The sequence below is a fragment of the Cryptomeria japonica genome, chromosome 5, assembly GCF_030272615.1.
Source record: "Cryptomeria japonica chromosome 5, Sugi_1.0, whole genome shotgun sequence".
Taxonomy (NCBI): Eukaryota; Viridiplantae; Streptophyta; class Pinopsida; order Cupressales; family Cupressaceae; genus Cryptomeria; species Cryptomeria japonica.
The window spans coordinates 12,061,355-12,084,647 of NC_081409.1; the positions used below are offsets into that span (position 1 = coordinate 12,061,355).

General features: G+C 37.5%; 1 protein-coding gene across 1 annotated transcript in view; it reads left to right on the plus strand.

The window, feature by feature from the left end:
* Positions 1-23,293, plus strand: part of LOC131077977 (uncharacterized) — an 88,710-nt gene that overhangs the window by 47,240 nt on the left and 18,177 nt on the right. The window contains exons 8-11 of the mRNA XM_058015587.2: positions 6,863-7,243; positions 7,452-7,527; positions 7,659-7,722; positions 7,928-8,063. Of these exons, the coding sequence (XP_057871570.1) occupies positions 6,863-7,243; positions 7,452-7,527; positions 7,659-7,722; positions 7,928-8,063 (657 nt within the window). The remainder of the gene's footprint in view (positions 1-6,862; positions 7,244-7,451; positions 7,528-7,658; positions 7,723-7,927; positions 8,064-23,293) is intronic.

Genomic DNA, 23,293 nt, shown 5'->3' on the forward strand with positions numbered 1-23,293 from the left:
AATTGGCCTCTTACGGCTTACAGGAACATTTCCAAAGGAAATGCTTTAATCATGACAATCCTACAAAGAGAGCCTATGGTAGGTGATACAGAGCAAAGGAGTCAGTTGAAGATTATTGGAAGAACTACTCTGATGACTACGAGGTTCGATGATGCTAATATTCAAGGCTGAGTGTGCAGCAAATGCGACTCTATGAATACTGTCGGGTCCCAGATTAGTTAACAGATTCAGGAAATCGCTTACAAGTCCAAGAATTTGAGGCAGTAAGACATCTCTTGCCAGGCATCAACTGGTCACAAGATCCAATCACTGATTTTGAGGCAATCATGGCAGCCCCAGGAAGGTACACTGATCAGTGGTTACGCCAGCAAATTGAGCGGCTGATTCATGAGGGAGTCCAATTCACCTACCAAATGATGGGTAGCCTTGATTCTCAGTCCTCTGAAGATGAGAGAACCTCGAGTGCACCAAAGGAAGAGGTTGAAAAGCCCGAAAAAAGGAAGAAGGCTAAAGCTAGCAGAGGGACTCGAACATCTAAAAGAACAAGAAGGGAGGAGATCCCTATTAGGAGACCAGAGGTCACTTCATCATCAAAAGACCCCAATTCATCTGATGATGTAATAGAACTAGATTATATACCTGCTCCGCCTTCTCAGAGCGATATTGATGCATTCAAAGCTGATGATCCTCTTGCACAAGACATGCTAAATACAGAGGTGAAGGTCATTGAGTTTGTCGAACCTGAGAATCAAGTGGAGGAAGGAGAAATTCCGTCTACTCAAGGGGTTGAGGTGCATGAACCCACCTAGGGGAGCTGCCATGAATTGCAATTGCATAGTACTGCCAAGGATGACTTCACTGTTGAAGGAGAGCAAATGACAGATGAGACCCACGAGCCTGAAAGGACTAAAGAACAACCATCACATGAAGATACCAGACAATTGTTCAGTGAAGTAGGAGAGAACTCAGCTACGAGCAAAGGACTTGACACTTCCTCCACTCCTATAACGGAGCAGCTGCAAATATGCAATGAGCCAGCTGAAAACATTAAAGGGCAGAGTGCAAATTTAACTATAGCATCAGCCCAAACCATACCTCAAGATTGGTCAGTTGCTCGAGCTCAGCGCAAGGCAGCCACCAAGCCGCTCATCGACTTGGAAGACATCTTCTCGCGCATAGGCGAAGCCAAGTCCAAGGGGAAGAAAAAGCCTAAAGCATATTCCCGGATAACCAAAGATGAGCAAAGGAACCGTACCCTTCATATCGCCACCCCACCTGTCGATAAGCCAATAGATCAAATTACTCTGGGTGATTATAGCATCACAACCGCCCCCATCGGACGAGCCACCAAGGAACAGGAAAGGGAGGAATTCAAGGACTCTGTGCAAAACATGCTCAGACAACTTGAAGAGATAACGACTAAAAAGGACATGTATTGAGTTCGTGCTGAGCAGGCTGAGGGGTATATTGATCAACTCCTGAGACCATTGCATAATGCCGCCGAATCCCACATTCCCTCGATAGCATTGGCGCAAAGGACCACTGCAGAATTTGAAGGAGTACGAGATACTGCCAAGGCCGTCAAGGAATGGATGCAGGGCCTTAAAGAAAGGGGAGAGCAAATCATTGAAGAGGTAAAAGAAATGGCCCACCATCGAGAGACCGTTTTGGTCAAGCTGCTCGAGGTAAAACGGGAATGCCTCAAAGTCCATGAGGTAGCTACTAAAACTCTTCCTCTCGTAAGAGCTCTTTTTTGGACCCAAGCATAGATCCCTACTTTCTCCGCCATCTTGGACCCCCATGATATTAACGTTTTTAAAGAATGGTACTGGACCATCACCATGAAAAGCGAGACAAGAGAAATCATTGACAAAGAGCAAGATGCGTGCGAGGGAATTCTAAAGAACATGCGGGAATTTGGCAAGACAATCCTTCGATCAATGGTTCTAGGGTGGAAAAATGATCTGTTTGATGACGTAGTGCAACCAGACTGGGAGAAAAGATTGAGAGCGGATAGGATCGCCTACTCCACTGAGGATTTGGATTTTGCCGGCAAACTACATTCAGACATTTTGCACTTTGAGTGTAATCGGTCCAGCTGGCAGGATGGTTTGAAGCACGTAGATCATTATCTCGAGGGCATGCAGTATAAAATATGTCATCCCCCTATGCCTCAGCTCACGATGCTGTTCCAGTTGTGTATCAGGTTCCAAGAGTATGTTCGTGAAGAGCGTGCAGCAGGTCGGGACATTTGGAAAGAATATTTGCATGGCGAGGATCAATTTTTAGGAAAGGGATATGAAGCTGGAAAAGAAAAAGTGCTTTCTTAGAATGCATTTTTCTTTTAAATTTGAAAAAGCACTTTTTGGCCAAAAGTTCATATTTGACTGCCAAGTCAGCTGTAAACTTTAAACTTTGTGCATGTGCACTTTTTGAATTGTTATGGATAATTTTAATTACCTTTTTTAGGTAGTTATTGCTCCCCTTTGGGTGGTTGCTGTTATTTACCTTCCATTTATGGGTATGGATACCTTTTGTAAACACGAATATGGGCCACTTGTGTAGTTTAAATCTCGGCCATTCATCTATTTTTGGAAATCTATTTAAAGGGACTGGTTTTCCCTCATTTTGTAAGAAGTTCAAGGATTGTTGCTGAAGCTTTGGCGAAATTTACATAGGATTAATGGAAAATTAAGGCTGTTTTCATTTCATTTGTGAGTGCATGGTCTCCTTCTTCACCATTTAAATTATTCTGTTATGTCATTTATTTTTCAATAGCATTTTAGGATAAACATCTGATAGAATTCTCATTGTTCATACTATTAAGGACTGACTGACTGTCATTCCCTTTGCATGGTTAATCTGAACCCTCTCATATGCTTAGTTTGGTTATTAGACAGTTAATGAATGAATGATAAAATTTTGAATTTATGTTTAATAGCATGAAAACTTATTTTCCCTTGAAGATCGCACTAGATTCTTACAAACATTGTGCTTAAATAGCTGATAGTGTTAAATCTGGTTAATTGAAGGTGTCTGTCTGTTTTTCTTGAACATGCTATCTTAGTTAAGTAATTAGATTTTCTGTACCTCTTTTCCTTATCCCTCTTTTTCCCTTTTTTTACCAAGAAGAAACCCCATAGTCTAGCTGAAGTAGTATCGATCCAACTGAAATCAACCGATAACGAGACTGTTAGAATTTTAGGGAACTCATCCAAAAATTGTCCATCTCACCGTAAGTCCCCTTTGTGTTTCCAGCAAAACATATCAAACCACTGAGTAATCTCGCAGTCAAGACCTGACAATCAAAACCTTGAGGGATTTCCTTATCTCAAGAGAGGATAGGATACTCAGTGAGTACATTCTATTCCGCGTTGGTTGGATGGAGTCGTAGCAATGTGATTTCAGACACGTCAATAGGTCCAAAGCGAAATTGATCCTAGTGCCTTCTTGTTGATGGTTTGAAGTGGAAATGCCATGTTAGAATGAATATCATGTGTCACTCATCCATCTTCTTACATTCTAGGTCCTAGAATAGACTCTCTAAACCCTATACCTTTTGCTATTTCTTTATTCTTCCCGGTGAGTAGACAGGACTTGAGTTCAAGCAGATTAAACGCTCGGACATTCAAATGTAAGTCCCCTTGTGAATCCAGCATGATCACATCACACCAAATTGAACTTATCCACACGTAGAGACCCTACATATAAGAACCTTGGAGTTATTTCGATTGATCCTTAGGCAAATCTTCAACATTCAGATAAGTTTGTTCAAGAGAGGATAAGATACCTTGGTATTTTATTCTGTGTTCACATGTGCATAAAAAACACATCAACAAACCTGCAAACCATATCTTTTTGATCTGTCAACTGAAAACCATCCGGCTGCTCAATTTAGACTTCTTCTTCCAGCTCACCATTAAGAAAGGCTAACTTGACATCCATCTGATAAACCTTGAAATCTTTGTAAGTAGCATAAGCAAGAAATAATATAATAGCTTTAATTCTAGCTACCAGAGCAAAAGTCTCCTCAAAATCAATACCTTCCATCTAAGAATAACCTTTACAAACAAGTCTTGCTTTATTTCTAACAACTTCACCTTGCTCATTCAACTTATTTCGAAACACCCATTTAGTTCCAATTACATTTTTATCCTTAGGTCTAGGAACTAAAATCCATGTATTATTCTTTTCAATTTGATTTAGTTCTTCTTCCATAGATAGGGTAAGGGCTTGGATACGTAAACTTTGAGAGAGCCTATTGAGTTTGGTATCTAAGCGCTTGGCAACATAGTCATCTCCTCCTTCCTTAAAATTGGAGTAGTGACAAGGATTGAACTTTGTATTAAGAATTATGGATGATAAAATTAACTATTTAATATGATAGAATTAATTGTCTAGTATGGTGGATTGACAATTTATTCATTAATAATTGATAAATTATTTAAAACTATGGAATATCACAGATTTAATTTATGTTAAGGAAAGAGCTAAGAATAGAGTTGTCTCCTAATCAATTTAGTTTAAGTCTTAAGTATATTGAAATAGATTAATTATGGTTAAAACAGATCTAAACCTAGTAGGGGACATCACATCTTGTCAAAAAATCAGAAACCAATCAACAAATTGGAAGTTCGATCATCAAAAACTTCTAATTTGACACCTAATTGGAACCATGGCAAATAAATTCACCATCAAAACATCTAATTTGCCAATAAGTTAATGTTATGTTTGCACCATGGCAAATTTGCCTGTTCTACAAAAAGAAATCGCCACAACATATTTGTTGGGGCAACTTTGTTTCCAAGGTCATTCTGAGGTCTATGACGGAAGACTCTAAGAGATGTCCCACACCATCCTTGATCACTTAGTCACCGCATTCGCTGAATTTCATGCATGAAATTCAAAATTCGGTGAACTTCAAACAATTGCTGAAAATTCGTTCAAATTTGCTTCAAATTCGTACGGATTAAATAGCGTGGCATATTTAATAAAATATGTTTGAGAAAAACCTTTACTGTAGGTGTTTTTTCGGGCTTCTTAAGAGTTCAAGAGGATTTTTCCGCCTTTTTAGGGCTCCACCTTCATGTGGGTTTTCAGCGGTCTTCCCCGCATTTATGTCTTCACTTTTGCATCGACCAGCATAGGGGAATTTTGTATATGGAAGCAGCAGAAATATGGCGGCTGGCATTTTGCGTCAAGCGATTTTGATACGATTCACATCAAGCAATTGACTCTTGATATACTTGAAACTATACAGTAAGATAATTTTATTATTATTAATTTATGAATTTATTAGAATTCAATTTATATAAACAATATAATTATATTTAAAGTTAAATATTTCTAATTTATTAGTATAATATTATATATGTCTAAAATATTATGTAAATTTTAATATCTATAATTAATAAATATGATTAATGTAATTATATTTAAAGTTAAATATTTTCAATTTATTAGTATAATATTATATGTCTAAAATATTATTTAAATTTTAATATTTTTAGTTAACAAATTCAATATTCTATATTTTTAACATTTAATATTATTTAATTTATAAATTATGAATTTAATATTTATGTTGATTTTGCTCATTAAATATATAATATATGTTCTGTATGTGGTATAAAATTAATTTTTTATTTTATACAAATTTTATATGTTTTGGTGTGAACAAATCTAAATCTATTTAGCAATTTTAAACTCTTTTGATCTTTTTGTGAATATATTATTTATATTCTAAAAATTAAATTTATATAAGGTGAATTTAAAGCCGATTTTTTTGCCCTTGCGGTTATTCATCCGAATTTTATGGTTGCTGAACTCGAATTCGAATTCGAACGCGGTGAGTTGATCATACAAAACCATCATCATAGACCATTTTGCAACATAACTCACCAAGAAGTTTCAAATTCAATCTCCTAGGTCCTTGTCAACCTACAATGAACATCAAACACCATGACCCCGATGGTCCAGCAGGCTTTGGCCTGATTTTTCATATCAATTTCTTATGTTTTGAATTTTTTAATGAAATCATAATCAGCACCTAGTTTTATGTGCCCAACTTTGTCTTCAGTACATTTACATGATAATATTTATAGATAGCTTGAAGTTTATGTGAGTGGCATAACTGGCTACCCGGTTTGGAGTTACAAATGCTCAATGAGCAGACTACTATATGTGCCAAGGTTAACCTTGATGTTCTTTCGCTACCTTCTAATAGAGAAGCTATGTGATATGGATACATCTAAAAGTGATTAGTTTTTACCACTGACATTCCCTTGGATCACATGGTTCTTCAGAAACGTTTATAGGCTTGCATAATCATCTCTTCCCTATATCACAGTTTTTGAAATTGGTGATCGTTCTTTTTGCATTTTTTTTGTTCACTTCATAATTTAGATATTTCTTAATTCTTAGGCAGGTATATCAGGTTTCTATTGTTATTTTTTTTCTTTTAACATTGTCATAATCATGTCAGCTCACCATTTTGATCCTGTTAACGTTTGCAAATGAGAAATAAGGTAGAAGGGGATAGGCTGAAATGTCTTAATCTGTGCAGAAGCCAGTTCAGAAAAGACCTAGTGATCTGAAGTATAGTTGAAAGACAAAATTAGTCTAAGCAAAATGCCTGGCAACTTAGGATGACTCTTTGAAATGACAAATTATGCTCTACTTACAGGAGCTTCAAGATAAGCACACACTTTGCTTCTTGTGTTATATCAGAACAATAATGACTGCATTCAAGTTTCCACTCTAGCATTCGTTTGAGTCCAACTAATTTGGTTGTAGCAACTGCTGACTAAAAGATTTGGTTCACAAGTTTTTCATTCAAGCTACTTATTTTTACCGTGTTCAGGTTTTTGTGTCTAGCAAGGATGGAACTAAAATACCGATGTTCATTGTGTCCAAGAAGAACTTCCCCCTTAATGGGAGGCATCCAGCATTATTATATGGTTATGGTGGTTTCAATATTAGTGTCACCCCATCATTGAACATTGCACGCATTGTCATTGCAAAGCATCTGGGTGCGATATGTGCCATTGCAAATGTTCGTGGTGGCGGAGAGTATGGAGAGGAGTGGCATAAAGCAGGTTCTCTTGAAAATAAGCAGAATTGCTTTGATGACTTCATTTCCTGTGCCGAGTTCCTTATTTCAGAGGGGTATACACAACCTAAAAGGTTATGTATTGAGGGAGGTAGTAATGGAGGTCTCCTTGTTGCTTCTTGCGTAAATCAGGTATGATACTTTTGTAAGCAGTTTGATGAATTGATTTTTCTACACCAAAAAATCTTATGACTGTGCTCTTGATCATCATCATTGATTATTATTTTGTCTTCAGCAACAATCTTACCTGCCTTGTCTTGCATTTCAAAGAAAAGGAAAATTTATATGGTTCTCTGGACTCTTTTAGGCATTTGAATTCTGACTTATCTGTATAACTCAGAGACCTGATCTTTTTGGATGTGCCTTAGCTCAAGCTGGTGTAATGGATATGCTACGCTTCCACAAGTTCACTATAGGTAAGTATCAGGTCAGCACATAGTAGATATTGTGTTCCATATACTTCAATTTTGTTATGAAGAATGTTTTTGGTCAGGTGCTTGCATATGTTAAATGTACATGAGCGTTGAAAATATTCTGCAATCTTCAGGGCATGCTTGGACAACCGAGTATGGTTCTTCAGAAAATGAAGAAGAGTTCCATAGGCTGATCAAGTAAGAAGACAATCATAGCCCATACCCCAGGATGACATTAAAGTGAACTGATAAGATATATTGATTTTTTATAAAAGGATCAAATTAAAACCATTGAAGTTCAGAAGGTTTTTGGTGTTGTCAGAAATGCCCATGTATTTATTTCCATTTTAAGGTTAGCCATAGAGGTCAACTGGGTACCATCTTTTTCATTAAAATTTTGCAGATATTCACCTCTTCATAATGTCAAGAAGCCGTGGGAAATGACTGGGGTGAAAAGTTCCCAGTACCCAGCAATCATGCTATTCACGGCAGATCATGACGACCGAGTTGTTCCACTTCATTCTTTAAAACTCCTAGCTGTAAGCTTTCACACAACTCTTTGCTCTGTCAATAATTCCTAGATGTTAAATTATCTGATAAAGCTTTATCATTATTTTACTGTTATTGCAATTTTTTAGGCTATAGGCTACATATGAAAACTGCATACATATATAAGGTCTTCATTGCATATTAATCGAGCATCATTAACACTAAACTCATCAAATTTCCAGGGTAGCAGTGGTCAGCTATTGATTACTCAAGATTTTCTGGCTCGAACATGGACTCCAATTTCAAGTTTTGGTTTAAGCTTTTCTTTCTGTCTCTTGTCTAGTGTATTCAACTCTGCGAGCATATTGGAGTTGACATTGGAATGTTACTTTGCTTGTGTGGAATAAATTTTGACAAGTTCTTGTGACAGCTCTATAACTTTTATGATCTCTAACCATTCCTTCCATTTTAACCTTTGTAGAAAATGACCAATTTTTTAGTATCGAGACAAGGACCAATAACTCACTAAAGTAAAACTTAATGCTGGGAAGCACATCTAGTTCTGTACTTTTGTCTCTCTTTTTTAGTGTGAGGATAGGCATGAAGCACTTTCATGTAGTTCAGTTTTCATTGACAAGATTTTCCTTGACGGGATTCTTCTGGTACCCCTTAAACACTGTTGTAGTAGCCTATGGCCCCATACATATCAGGCATACATGGACTTGGCAAAAGTATTGGCATTTGCTAATCCAAATGAGGCCTTCTTTTGCTCTGTTTTTGAGGTGGTCTAGTCTTATGCTTGACTCCAAGATTCATGCCAAAAAAATTCGAAGAGAATTGCCGAGTCAGAATCTTGGTGAGATGATCCATTTTGACTTGTTTTGTGTCACTTACTGCTTGGACTAGCAAATTTTATGAATGACCTGGAGAATCACATAACTATGATCTTTACATTGCACTGTTTGTTGATCTTATGTTTGATAAGTGTTTTGTAAACCCTGATTGTGTGCAGCATGTAGGATACTACTGCACAAAATGATATTCATTAAATAATATTCTTCCACTTTTAATGTTTTACACTATTGACATTTCCTTGCATAGAAGAGAATCCAAAAAAAATGATAGAGGATATAGTTTCTTTCTTAAGTTTTGCTTTGCATAAAAATGCAGCATTATTAATGTATTCCTAATGAGTTTTAAATGGCTTCTTTTGTGCTTATGCCTGTTGTGACCATTTCACACATTGCCCCATTAGAATGGGGACCCCCTCTTTTTGCTTTTGTTCTTGTTTTCTCTCTGCTTGTTCTTCTCTCTGTGTTTAGGGTTTTGAGTGAGTGAGTGGTAATCCTGGACTAGGGCTAAACCTTAGGGGTTCCTTTTGGGCGTCATTCAAGCCAAGTCCAGTTAAGTTTTAGAATTGTTAAATGCCCTCCTGAAGAATTGAGATTGTTAATATAAGGTAAGCCTTTCAGGGGAGTCAAATAGGTCTTAGGTTAGATCTAATAAGGGTTTTTAGGGTAAAGTCCAATTTTGACTAAGTGTTAGCATTTTTGAAGGAGAAATTGTGTGTTCTTGCCTGGGGGAGTTTTGATCAATTTTTGGAAAGCAAGATGATGCCTGAAACAGAGAATTTGCTCCTGACCCTTGCTGAGGGCCCAGGGCGAACTTCATCATAAACACAAATTCTTGTTTTGAGAAGACTTGCTAACTGGTTCCTGGCCTTGAAAGTGACCTAATTTTGCCTGGTGAAGTGGTTTGAGACTCAAATGTTGAGCAGTTTAGCCTAAAAGGGTAAAATCGCTCCTGACCCTTGCTGAGGGTCTAGGGCGAAAAGTGGTTTAAAGCTTATTTGTCACTGACTTTTCTAAATTGTTTTGTGCAGGGTCTCCTGGAAGGATGATTGGATGTGACTCGATGCTTTTGAAGGTTTGAAAACGTGAAAAATGATGAATTTTGGAGACTAAGGACAAATTCGCTCCTGACCCTTATTGAGGGTCCAGGGCGAAATTTTGATTTCCCTCATTTTGCAGTGGAAGGAGATCAAATTTTGAGCATGAAGGGAAAATGAATGACTTTCTCCACCCACCTGAAGGAGTTTTGACTTGAAATGATGGAGGATCTTGTTGATATCATCAAAATCGCTCCTGACCCTTGCAGAGGGTCCAGGGCGAAAAATCTTATAGAAGTCATTGCTAGCCTTATTTGGTCGATTTGAGATGTCAAAGGCATGGTGGAGGGTGAAGTGAGCATGTTAAAGTATCCAGACTTGATGAGATAAAGGAATATTGCCCAGGAAAGGTAAAATCGCTCCTGACCCTTGCTGAGGATCCAGAGTGAAATTCTTTGCAAACATATTTTTTGACTTTTCTTGGACATGAAAGCCTATTCATAGCATGAAGCAAGATGGCATCTTCCTTAGCAATGTGATTTTAAGATGGAAAGTGAAGGATTTTGGTCACAACTGCAAGAATCGTTCCTGACCTTCTCTGAAGGCCCAGAGCGAATTTTTTCAAAAGCACATTTTTCTTGCGAAATTAAAATGTTTTTATGATTGGAATGGAATCAAGGAAGCATGTCTTACCCATTGAATATAACTTGGATGATCAACAAGGAAGCAATCAAGCCAAAATAGGAAAATCGCTCCTGACCCTTGCTGAGGGTCCAGGGCGAAAAACTTAATATTCAGCCTTTTCCTCTGAGTTTGGACAAGTCTAAGCCTAGACATGAGCTTGAAATGATGTTTAAATTTCCTTGAAGTGAAGAAGGATTGTGGAGAGTCAGGATTTTGAAGGCAATTACAAAAATCGCTCCTGACCCTTACTGAGGGTCTAGAGCGAATTTCCAGGATTCTCTCCTTTATTTGAAGAATTAAGACAAAATCTTGCTTGGATAAGAAGAGGATGTGATGTTTTATGCTTTAGAGGTAATTTGAGGTCTAAAGAACGAAGAAATATGCCTAAAACCAAAAAATCGCTCCTGACCCTTAGAGAGGGTCCAGGGCGAAAATGTTGAAAACTCTCATTTTACCTTGCAACAACGAAGCAAATTTGGAGGGAGTGGTTAAAGCAAGGTCATTACCTAGTGATGAACAAAGATTCAAGAAAAAATGATGATGAATTGAGTCCAAATTGAAAAAATCGCTCCTGACCCTTGCTGAGGGTCCAGGGTGAAAACTTGAAAAGGCAAAATCTTGCTTAGTCTGGAAGCATTAACATGATCTAGCTTGGTGAGAAAATGTTTTGATGAGGAAATGAAGATTTTTTGTCAAAATTGAAAAAATCGCTCCTGACCCTTGTTGAGGGTCCAGGGCAAAAAACACCAAAATTGCACCTTTTCTCCCAAATTGGGTAGAGCAAAGTCTGGCAGCCAGTGAGAAGATCTTTTTGAAATGTCTTGAAGAGATTTTGAACGTTGAAAAATGCTAATCTTGAGCAAAATTAGGAAACTCGCTCCTGACCCTTGCTGAGGGTCCAGGGCGAAATTTCCTCTAAGGCATTATTTCCTTCAAAATTATTGATGAATTAACTTGGTAGTGCAAGGAAATGGATCTTAGAAGTAACATTGAAGGGTCAACAATCAAGCCAAGGTGGATTATAACTTAAAAATGAAATATCGCTCTTGACCCTTGGAGAGGGTCCAGGGCAAAATTGACATTTCCACCTATTTTTCCTCATGCAAAATGTCAAATTTGAAGTGCAACACCTTAACTGAATATCAATTTACCCTCCAGGAGATTTTCAAGTCAAGATGCGAAGTATTCAAGGCTAAAATTGCAAAATCGCTCTTGACCCTCAGAGAGGGTCCAGGGCGAAATTATTTGAAGTTTCATTAAGCCATGTTTTAAAAATTGATATTCTCCAATTTGCATTAGATCGCCAAAATTACTAATTTTGAGGCATTTGGAAAATTAAAATTAAATTCGCATTAAATTAAAAGCATTTTGGCATTTAATAAATTAATTTTGAGCCTTGAGAAAACCGAAATTTTACTTTGGAGGCATTTAAAATTAATTTTTTATTAAATTAAAATTAAAAATAAAGCGCTCAAGGCACTATTTTTGCTTTTATTAGCCAAGTTGGCCCCCTTTTTTGAAATTTTATTTATTTTTTTACCTCCTTTTTTGCCAAGTCGGCCTAGAGGAAGCAAGGGGTGAGCGCTCTATATATTGGAGGAGTTTTGTTTCACATTTCAATTCATTCAATCATCCTTTTAAGTGTGAAATTGGAGAGCTAATTGGAGGTGCGAAATAGAGCTGGTTTGGAGCGAATTTCTTTTAAGTGTTGAAGGCTAGAAGGAAGTGGGGTTTATTCTTTTCAAGCTAGAGGAGGCGCAATTTATCCAAGAGAAGGCTTTGATCTACACTTTGCCTAGCGAAATCTATTTTTACATCATTTCTTAGAGGTTAATACTCAAGAGGAGGTATGGCGAAATCATCTTAACACCCTTGTTCAAGATTTGATTTTTAGACTTTTTTTTAGAAAAGTCTAAGTATTGCATGGTTAATTAGGAAATGATAACTCTAGATTTATCATGAAGTTTCCTAATTAATATCTTAAAACTTCCTTTTGAATCTTAATTTCTACACTTAATGCTTAAGAGCTAATTTTGAAATGTTGTGTAGGTGTCAAGATGGCTACTCCAAAGGCAGGAACATCTACTAGTCGCCCGACTCTCATCAAAGAAGATCTGAGGAACGACGAATTGGAGACCAGGATCGTGTCCAAATGGAGTAATATTGGAGATACCAACTTGGGAAACTTCAATGTGAAGAAGTTTCGAGAGGTCCCCTACATTGGCAAGCCATCACCTGTTGCGAAGAAGATAATTGAAAGTGGCATCATCAAGGCGGGAGGTTTTCCTCCAGCAATCAGTGTCATGAGCTGATGATCGAGTGTGCCCGCCACTATGACTCACAATCAAGATTGATCGTATCCAAGGAAGGGAACACCTTAGCTTACCTTTCAGAGGAGGCTATAAGTGAAGCTCTTCATCTTCCAGAGCATAAAGATATGATTTACAAAAGCTTAGAAGGAGCCAAGTCAATGGATGAGGATGATCCTGATACCTGTTTGAATCTCATCAACAAGAATTGGTTGCTCAAAAGTCGACCTCGCCTGAACAAGATTCCCAACACACCACATAGGATCGACTTCTAGGAGGAGTATAGAGATTTGATAACTTTGCTCAATCGAGTTACAGGGGCTCCTCAAGCCTTCTACTTCGAAAAGTGGATGTTCTTCTTCATCCAAGTGACAGTCCAAGGAAAAGGAATGCTTCATTGGGCCAGAATTATTAGCAATAGTCTGGATGTGCAGTTGAGAAGACTAAGGCCTACCAAATCATTCCATATGAGCTCATATGTTATATATGCCCTGATCAGGAGTTTCGAGTATGCAGGGCTACCTCACAGAGGAGTGATCGGAAGAGGACCCGGAGAAGTGAGAGTTTGTGACTCTTATGTTCATCTGCATCACCCGCCTAGAAGTGACTACAAGTTAGTCAATGATACCTTCACGATGAACATCACTAGGATATTGCAAGGTGGGATTCATAATCGACTATCTCTGGATGCACAAGAACTTGTGAAGAAGTATGGTGTGTGGTTCATTCAGTTTCAAAAGTTTACATACATCAGAGTTCATGGGTGTCCTTCACCTCCCTACATGTTGCCGAGATATCCGACAAACAGGATAGTGCTACTTGAAGTGACCAGACAGTTGGCAGCTTATGCGAAGGCATCCAGACACAAGCATGGAAATGGAGTTCCTGTGCCCATCATATTGGGGAATTCAATTGAGGTATGTCCTAACACTCAAGCCTCAGAAGATGCAGAGAGGGAATTATCCTTGTATTCATTCACATTCTTTGCCTCGCGGGAGAATTTTGATCCTCATGGTTATATGGAGGAAACAGTTGGTAAGAAGTACAGACATGAGTTTCAGGTGGAGGATTTTTGGATGAATCTCTCAAATGATTTAGAAGTTAAAAGAAAGATGCATTCCAGACTACCTTTAGATTTCATTAGGAAATGCAAAGTTTATAGAGTAGCTGATCAAGCCCAAGATAATGGCAGATACCTCCAGTCGTCATATGACAAAGAAGATAAAAGAGTGAAGATAGATTGGGATGAGTCCGAGGTTTTGGACTTGAGAGCTTTGATGGCCCCTATTTTATCATGTACTCGTAGATGGGTGGATGTACAACATCAGAAGTTGAGAGAGCAGAACGTATCGATGACTTTTACTTTGGAGGCAAGACTAGAAGAAGGAGAAGCAACCGTGAGTGAGAACACTTCTCATCCTAGAGGTGCAAAGAGGAAAGAAAGACCTGAGAAAAGGGAATCTTCCAAGAAGAAACAAGAGGCCAGTCGAGATCACCCATCAAGCACATCTTCTCGACATGAAAAGAAGGCAAGCCAAGGGGAAGGTCAAGAGAAGATGGTACCTGAAGTTGATGAATCTATGAAATCCATGGTGCAAAATGATAAGCCAGAGAAGGGACAGACGCCGCAACATTCATTAAGTCAATCTCCCCAAGTTGATGCTAATGAGCTGCATGAAGAGAAGAATGATGATGAAGCGACATCTCCTCTCCGAGAAGATGAACCATTGCCTAAAGAAATACAAGTTAGAGAAACAAGATCCGCCATCCCAGACTGGTTAAAAGAGAGACTGACAAGGGTAATTGTGGTTGAAGAGGAAGAAGATGTAATTGATTTAGAAAGCCTTATAGGAAATTCTCAGGAGGTAACAGAAAAGAAGAAGGCCACAAAGATGTCCAAGGTGATAAGGGATGAGACAGGATCCAGGAAATTGCAAATAGCTACACCAGTGGTGGACAAGTATGAAGGTGAGATTCTTGCAGATGAGTATGACTTAGAAACCTTTGAGCTTGGTCCACTCACTACTGAGCAAGCAATGGAAGAAGCAACCGATTCATTTGAAGCACTTAAAGACAAACTTAAGGAAGAAATGGAGAAGAATAGGAAGCTTGAAAGAGAGGTTGGTTCTTGGAGAGGCTATTTTAGTCATCTCAATCAGCCCTTGAGACGTCAGGATCCAGCAGTATCTCCTTTACAAGCAGTTCCTCTTGAATCGGTTGGCGAAGCAGAAAGGGTCAAAAGCTTGGTTCAGCTTATGAGCTCTTGGATTGATAAATCCCACATGGTAGCTGTTGAATTTGCAACAAGAATGATGAAGACAATTCATCGAGCTATCTAGGTCCTTGAGATTATTCATAATCTAATGATAACTGTAGCCGCTTTTGCTCACACTAGAGATGTTATCATTTCTGTCTTGCAAGTAATAAGACAAACACCAAGACGGATCCTGGCACAAGAAAAGATAATGGATGGAGGAACTCATAACTTACTACAGTGGTCAGCTTTACTCTAGATGAAAGAGGTTCTTTTTGAAGACATCAACACCAAATGCAGTCAAGTTGAAGGTATCATCCATCCAATTCAAGATAAGGTGTTTGAAGTATTGTGTACCATCCTTGGAAGGCGGATCGAGATTGAGACAGATGTAGACATCCAAGAGTTGGAGGAGAGAGTCAAGGTCATCTTTTGCAAAGAGGAGAATGTCATCACAGATGAGCAACGAGACTTGATGTTCACTACCATGCTCCTGATTGAGAAGATCAAAGAACTCGAACCTGGATGGGAAACAACTCTTCTCACTGCTTTTGATCAGGCAATTCACTTGGAGGAACGAATGAAGAATCTTCCTGAGATTCCCATTGCTGAGATTGAAGGAATTGTGTCCAGATTCGTTGGATATGCTAAGAAAGAACATAGGAAAGGGAACAAGGTTCTAGAAGAAAGGTTGTTATAGGATGATGTGGCATCTAAATTATCATTGGTCTATGTTTCCTCGACTTTTGTGCCAATTAAATATTTGGCTATGCATTTAATAATGTTCATCTAAAAAGGGAACTTTTTGTAACAAACCCTAATTAGGGTTTAGGTGTCAAAATCTCAGCCATTGATCTTCTTTCGATCTGGGCCGTTCATTGTAATTGAGGATGCTATATATACCCTCACTCATTTTTATTTTGTCATTAGAAATTAGAAGAAGATTAGATGATTAGATATTAGAGAGAGAGATTAGAAGAGCTTAGAGAGAAAGTTATTGTGTAGCAAGATTGAGTAGTGAAGAGAGAATTTTGAACAATTGTTGTCCATTTGGCTTTGAGATCAATAAAATATTGAAGTTATGGTGTTTTATTGCAATACTTGTGGCTATCTTCATGGTTGTTTATCTTCTTGAATCATTCTCAGTCGAAGTAGTATTGAAGTTTGAAGGACTAAGTGTTGTGCTTGATTTTTAGTGAGATTCATATCCAAACCACTAGCTTCTTACTGATTGTAAGGATGCCTTGTGTGGTCAACTGGAGATATTGAGATTGCTTGAACATTCAATCATTATTGAAATATTGATATGTATCTTTATGATAGTATCTATAATTCTTGATGATTTGAAAATCACTAATCACCTTAGAAGATCGCATCAATTCCAGTAGAGTTGTAATTCCTTGGCAATACTGAAATTGGTAGAATCTTACCAAGTCTAGCCTACATCGAGTCATTCTTAGGATTAGATTAGAATTCATCTCTTGAAACCCTTATCTTTTGATCTTTTTTTGAGAATTTGTTAGTATTAGGAAAATCCTGTTCCTGCAGTCAAACGAGAGCAACACGGACCAGCTTTCTCAGAAAGTGCGTAAGACCCCTTGAAGAAACAACATTTACAATGACCACTGTTGCTTATCCACACGTAGAGATCCTACAACGAAGAACCTTGAAGTCACCCTGATTGATCCTTTTCGCAATATCTTCAGCATTCAGAGGCTTTATTTCAAGAGAGGATAAGGTACCATTTGAGTATTTTATTCTGTGTTTGATAGTGTACAAAATACACGTCAACAATGCCCTATGTCTTAAATGGCTTGTGTGTGTTGGTTGTCATCTGACAACTTCTTTCAGCTTGTGGAAGTGTTATACACCCATTGGTTAAAGCAATTGCCAAGACCGATGAAGATGGATATATGAGGTGATGTCCTTGGTGTGACTGGACACCAATCCATTGGAAACTTTTGATTCTCACACCCCATGCAGATCTCACCTACATTCACTGTCTGATTTATATGGGTTGAAGCCAATTACCAATTACCAGAAGTATCCCTTTATGAGGAATACCTTGGCCAAGGTAACTTCCTTGAGGAATATGGTGAGATTTTGTGTTGGCTTCTTAGTGGTATATGACAAGGAGGCTGGCCTTTTCTTGCTCTACTTTGATGCAGTCTTGAAAAAGGGCATTCTTCTAATAGGATTGTTTTTATTGTCCCTTCGATATACTAACTTAACCCCCTTACCCACTGCTTATTTGAAATTGTTGTTTCTTAGGTTTATTATCAAATAATGATTAGTTATCAAAGTTCCTTAGAGCATTCTAGACTAGCAATTCTAACTTGCTTTAGTTTTGGAAAACATGGACCTATGATGTTTTAGGGTTCGCTGATCTAAAATTGATTAAGTGGCGCAGATCTGTTTTTGACATTTGGACCATTAGGGTCGTGGCATGAGTGTGCAACACCATTGTAGGGCCAAATATAGTAAGTCAAATGGGGTCAAAGGTAGATTTTTTGCATATTCTTGTTCCTCTCTAAATTTTATGCAATTTCAAAAAGAAAAAAAAAGGCATCATGTTTTGATTTTGTATACAAAAGATATGGCTCCAGGAAGGTTGCTGAAAAAGTTGCACAGTTTGCTGCTGAAGTGCTTTTGGTGTGATTTTAATCCATTTAAATAATTGTTTGGTCTTTTTGGAAGCTTGTTGAAGGTTTTTAATAATCCTATGTGGTCAATAAACGTTTTACAAGCATCCAAATCTTAACGTCAACAATATAAGTGATTACAAATTGCCATGTTTAATGAAAACTGCCCAAAATAGTGACTTTTAGTATTCCAAAAATTGCAGTCTTTGGTTTTTGGTGTTTGATCATATTTATTATAATGATGAGTAGATTGATAGATGTTTTCTATCCTATCTCCATGCCTAGAAGAGGGTTAGATGGATGTAGATGGTTTGAACCATTGTGGAAGACCATATTTGTATGCAAAATTTGTGGGAGCAAGGGAGTCTTTGTTGTGGTGTTTCAGAGCTTTTATAAACATTGATAGTGTTGGGATAGGTGTGTCATACACCTTCCAATCCTAATGGTGAATTTATTAATTAATCTGTAAGTCCTCTTGGAAAAGGGCCTCCCATTTTGTTTTAGCGTTATTTTCCACTTGTATTTAATTGTATTACATGTGTAAGAAGTTGTAAAAGCATCTAGGTCATAGAGATGTGTAAGAGTATTTTAGGACCTTGTAAGATGTGTAAGAGATCTTAATACAATTCTTTGATGTGTAAGAGCATGTAAGAGGGAGGTTGCATAGTGGACTTCTCATTGAATACATAAGTTACAAATGATGGTTCTCTGATTCATCCTTAATCATATCATTTGCTAGTATGTTATTCCTAGTTCTATTGTTATCGATAATGGCAATAAATTCTATATCCAACACAATGGTCTACTCCTTACTACCCGTAGGGCAACTCCAGACCTTTTGGGCATATCATATCAATATCCACGCACCCACAGGGACTAAGCCCTATTCATTAGTCTTTGGCATTGAGGTCATCTTGTTGATTGAGATCGAAATTCCCTCCTTGTTTGTATAATTGAAACATCTCATTGACGAGGACTATTTGATTGTATGTTTGCATGAATTAGAATTCTTGGATGAACATCAGCTTGCAGCTCTAGATCGCTTGAAGGTCTACTAGAACAATCTCCGATGTAATTACAACAAACATCTCCACAGTGGAGAGTTTGAAATTGATGACCTTGTTAGAGAAAGGAAAGGTAAATTTGAACCCAATTGGCAAGGCCCTTACATTATTACAACAAAATTTGGCTCAGGTACCTACAAGTTATCTACACCACATGGCTAGGAGCTGGCTGAACCCATGAATGCCATCATCTTATGTACTTCCATGTTTGAGTTATCTTTGTCCATTAAACAATCAAAAAAGAAAGAAGTACAAAACAAAAATAAAAAAAGTCAAAAAGCAAAAAATAACAAAAATCAAATAGGAAAAAAACGAAGGAGAAAAAATAGTCTTTTGGTGAAAACCATTTTTATGGTGCCTTGGGGCAGTCACCATGATGAAAACCTATTCATAGGTGTCATCTCTAACAAAAAAAAAAAAAAATCATTAAAAAAATAATAAAGAGGAAAAAGTTGTCCTTTGGTGATTTTTTTTTTATGATGCCTTGGGCAAGCATCATGATGAAAACTTGTTCATAGCCGTCATGTATATCCATATTCCTCTTATCTATAAATACTTTGCAGTTTGCACAACTAGGGGCATTGAGTTTAACCATCCATCCACTTACCACATCCTTGTGCACGGAACCTTGTAGTATACTGAGCCATCCCTTGATTAGTGCTTGGAAACAATATCTAGAAAACACCTACTCTGCTATGGCATGGTGATCTATACCTTATAACACCGATTTCATTTGGTCTTTCAAGTTTGAAGACATTGTCGTCTCTTTATTAATAATGACCTTTAACACGTCACACTCCTAGTATCAAATTGGAAAACAATTCTCACACATTGGTCCCATTGGATTATTCTAGTTTGGATGATCCAACCATCGCTACGAGTATCATGGCAACTTGGAGATGAGAGATACCTTGGCTGTTTTCATGCCCTCATGCTTCATTTGGTTCTCATGATCGTAGTTGTTGCTTGTAATACTTCCACAAGGACATCAGGGCTCCTTGTACTATGTTTGCCTCTTGAGGTTTTCTTTATTGAGGCATTTGAGTCTTCCCTTTTATCTTTGTTTTATTGTTTCTTTGCTTTCTTTTATTTTTGCTTTATTGTTTCAAGTCAGTCCTTTACACATATGCTGCATTGTCATTATGATCCCTTATATTGTAATGTACAATGCCTATGCAAAATGAAAATTATTACTCAAACACATAAAAATCTCCTCATAACTAAGCTCAAAAACTTCAAGACGATATCATAATCATCCATATTGAAATATCCCCTGTACTGAAATGACTGAAAACAAGGAATATTTAACTGTCCAAACTGCATGTTATGCTGTTATGAGATTTGCGTGTTATGCTGACAGAGTTTTTCAGTCTGATATGAAGGTCATCACACATGTATATCTCATGAATTAACAACTTCTAATGACTCTTCTAGATTGATAGTTTACTAGGGATGCATATACAACTATCTAATGTTGTATTATATAAACTAGGCCCGAAAATCATGTGCTAACAGCAAGCTGACATTTTAGCAAACAGTTGTCAGACACTCTCAGAAAATTCATGAATGAAGATGCAATCAATACTCCTTCCTTCTTTATTCATATGAGGATCAAATGAGACATTGCAAAGACAGTGATATAGTCAAACACATTGACTGTTATTCATTGACCACTTTCAGACTTCTGAAGACAAATGACAGCTACTAACTCATACATTCAGACTGAGATTTCAATAAATTATTATAGGCAAATGAACCTGGAATATGGTGTCTTGAAGATGCAAGTAGTATCATGGACTAGGGAGTCTCCAATGAGTGAATTCGCCTTCCTTGACAAATCGCCCCTGCTGCTGCTAATGGAGGTCTGATACAATAATGACTGACAGCTGCAAGTCCCCCATTCTTCCTCAAAAGTGATCGCCCTTCCTCCACAAGTATAGCGCTATTCTTATTGAGGTGATTAGATGCCAATAAGAAGAGATATGAGCAAAATCGTAGGTATAACCTGATTGCCATGATTCTGACTCAGACTGAAATATATCACTGATTCTTACACAAAAACACAAAGTTATCCCGAGTTTCCGGGACGGGGACGGCAGGGGATGGCGGGACGCGTTTCCGGGACGGCAAATTCTTTTTGCCAAATTTGGGGATGGCGGGGGACGGCAAAGGGGACGGCTATATAAAATATAGGAAAAATTTAAAATATATAGGAAAATTTCAAAATTCTAAATGTTCATATGAAAACATGGATAAAGCATGCATACATACATTATATTCATATGAAAACAATAAAACATGGATATAGCATGTGTATGATACTATGAAAAGTTGAAAACATTTTAGAATGTAAATTCTGAACATACAACATTGTTAATACTCAATAGACAATATGCAATTATGCACTCATAAATCAGAATTTCAATTCATTCACATTGTCAATATGCATATCAATAGACTCGGAGGTTAAATTTTCCCTACTTCTATCGATGCAGTTTCCCCTCATATTTTTCAACGGGGGTTTGGGGGTAGCGCCCCCAAGGTGGAGTCAAGGGGCAGCGCCCCTTGCGCGCTCCCTGTTGCGATACAGGGCAGGGTCGAGGGGCAGCGCCCCGCGAGGCCAAAAAAACTTATTCTTTAATAAAGGCATTGGGTGTTATTTTTCTATTGACTCGCCGAGTTTGGCGATTTTCTAATCTCTGTGTCAAAATGCCCAAAGGCTACACTGCTGCCATATAGTTTCATTGTCAAAATTATGAATTAAATTAATAAATTTAAAATTTAATTAATGTTATCTTTTAATTTTTTTAATTTTTAATAACAATTTGAATTAATAAGGGGCCTATATTGGAAAATTTAAATAAAAAATTGAAAATACAACTTTTAAAATTATTTTAATATTTTTTAAGGGCCTTAGATATGGGGGACATCTGGCCGTCCCCGGGACGGATTGGGGACGTCCCAGCCGTCCCTGGGACGTACGGACGTCCCCCAGAGCTAGGGTAGGTGTCCACCCGTTTCGGGGATGTCCCCTCAAAATACAGGGCAATTTGGGGATGGGGGGAAACGTCCCCTGGCCATTCCCAAGTCCCCAAAACGTCCCTGGGACGAGGACGGGGGTTTTCAGGTCGGGGACGCGTCCCTGGGTAACTCTGCAAAAACACCTCCAAATTGTCTGGCAATGAATTGCCTAATTCCTTCAAAAATATCGTTGACATTAGGTTGAAGATTTAGTGACTTCTAGATGAGATCTGATCCAAATCGTGGGTTATGAGGTGAACTATGAACTTGGCTCAGACCTGCAAAATTTACAACAGCAACTCAAAAATCTTCTTCAGAATGCCCACCAATAGAATCACCTCACTCCTCCAAACAAAATCAATGCATTTTGGGCCTCCAATCTGAAAATTCTGATAATAGCATGAACCCATCCACCATGGAAAGATAACAAACTTGATAAGCACACTTAGGAAGACTAATTTGTCTCCCTCTCTCAAAAGCAACCCCTTGGAAGGTCTTCCACTCCCTCAAAGTTTGTAGACACCTCTCTCAGTTCTACAAGATCCAATCCAAATCATAATCCAAAATCCATGCTGCCTTGAAGCTTCAACTTGATCTCCTTTAATACTTTTTCACCCCAACATCCAGAAGCTTCTAGAAGTGACTTTATGAAATAATATTTAATTAGTCACTTTATAAATTAATTAAATATAAAGTCATCTTTTAATTTTTTTAATTTATTTGATAACTTTATAGATAATTAACTTATTATTATTAATTAAAATAATTAATTAAGCTATCCATGAAAAATAATAATAATTTGGACAACTTAACTAATTAAATTAATTAATCAATTCTTCTCCAAAAATAAGGACATTACACATATCCATGTCCATCATCCTAAGCTCCATTACAACAATGTTACACCACTCATTATTTAATCTTCATACTCCATCCCACCCCATTCTTACTATGTCCTATCACGTTCCCTCAATTTTCTATGTGATAATGTAACCACAAAGAAATTAATAATAATATTTACTGATTATTCACTGATTATTAATTTATCAACAATAATAAATTATTATTCCCTAAAATACATTGATCATCAAATGTCTTTAAAATGAGAATTAGTAGATTAGTAATTAGCAAGTTATTATCAATTTCAATTAATAATGAAATATTATTCATTAGATTAACCATTAACCTTTGTAAAGGAATATTAGTGAATTAATATTAAGACTAATATTAATATCATCCGATTATTGAGTCAGCGCTAAAATGATAGTGCTTCAGACATTGGCATCAAATGGTGGAACACACTCCTCCCAACAGGCATGACCTTACATTGCAGACGTGGAGGAAGAATAAGAAGGAGCCTCAGGGATGAATCACAAACAGTGATAAGACAGAAGAAAAGAGTACACCACATCCACGCA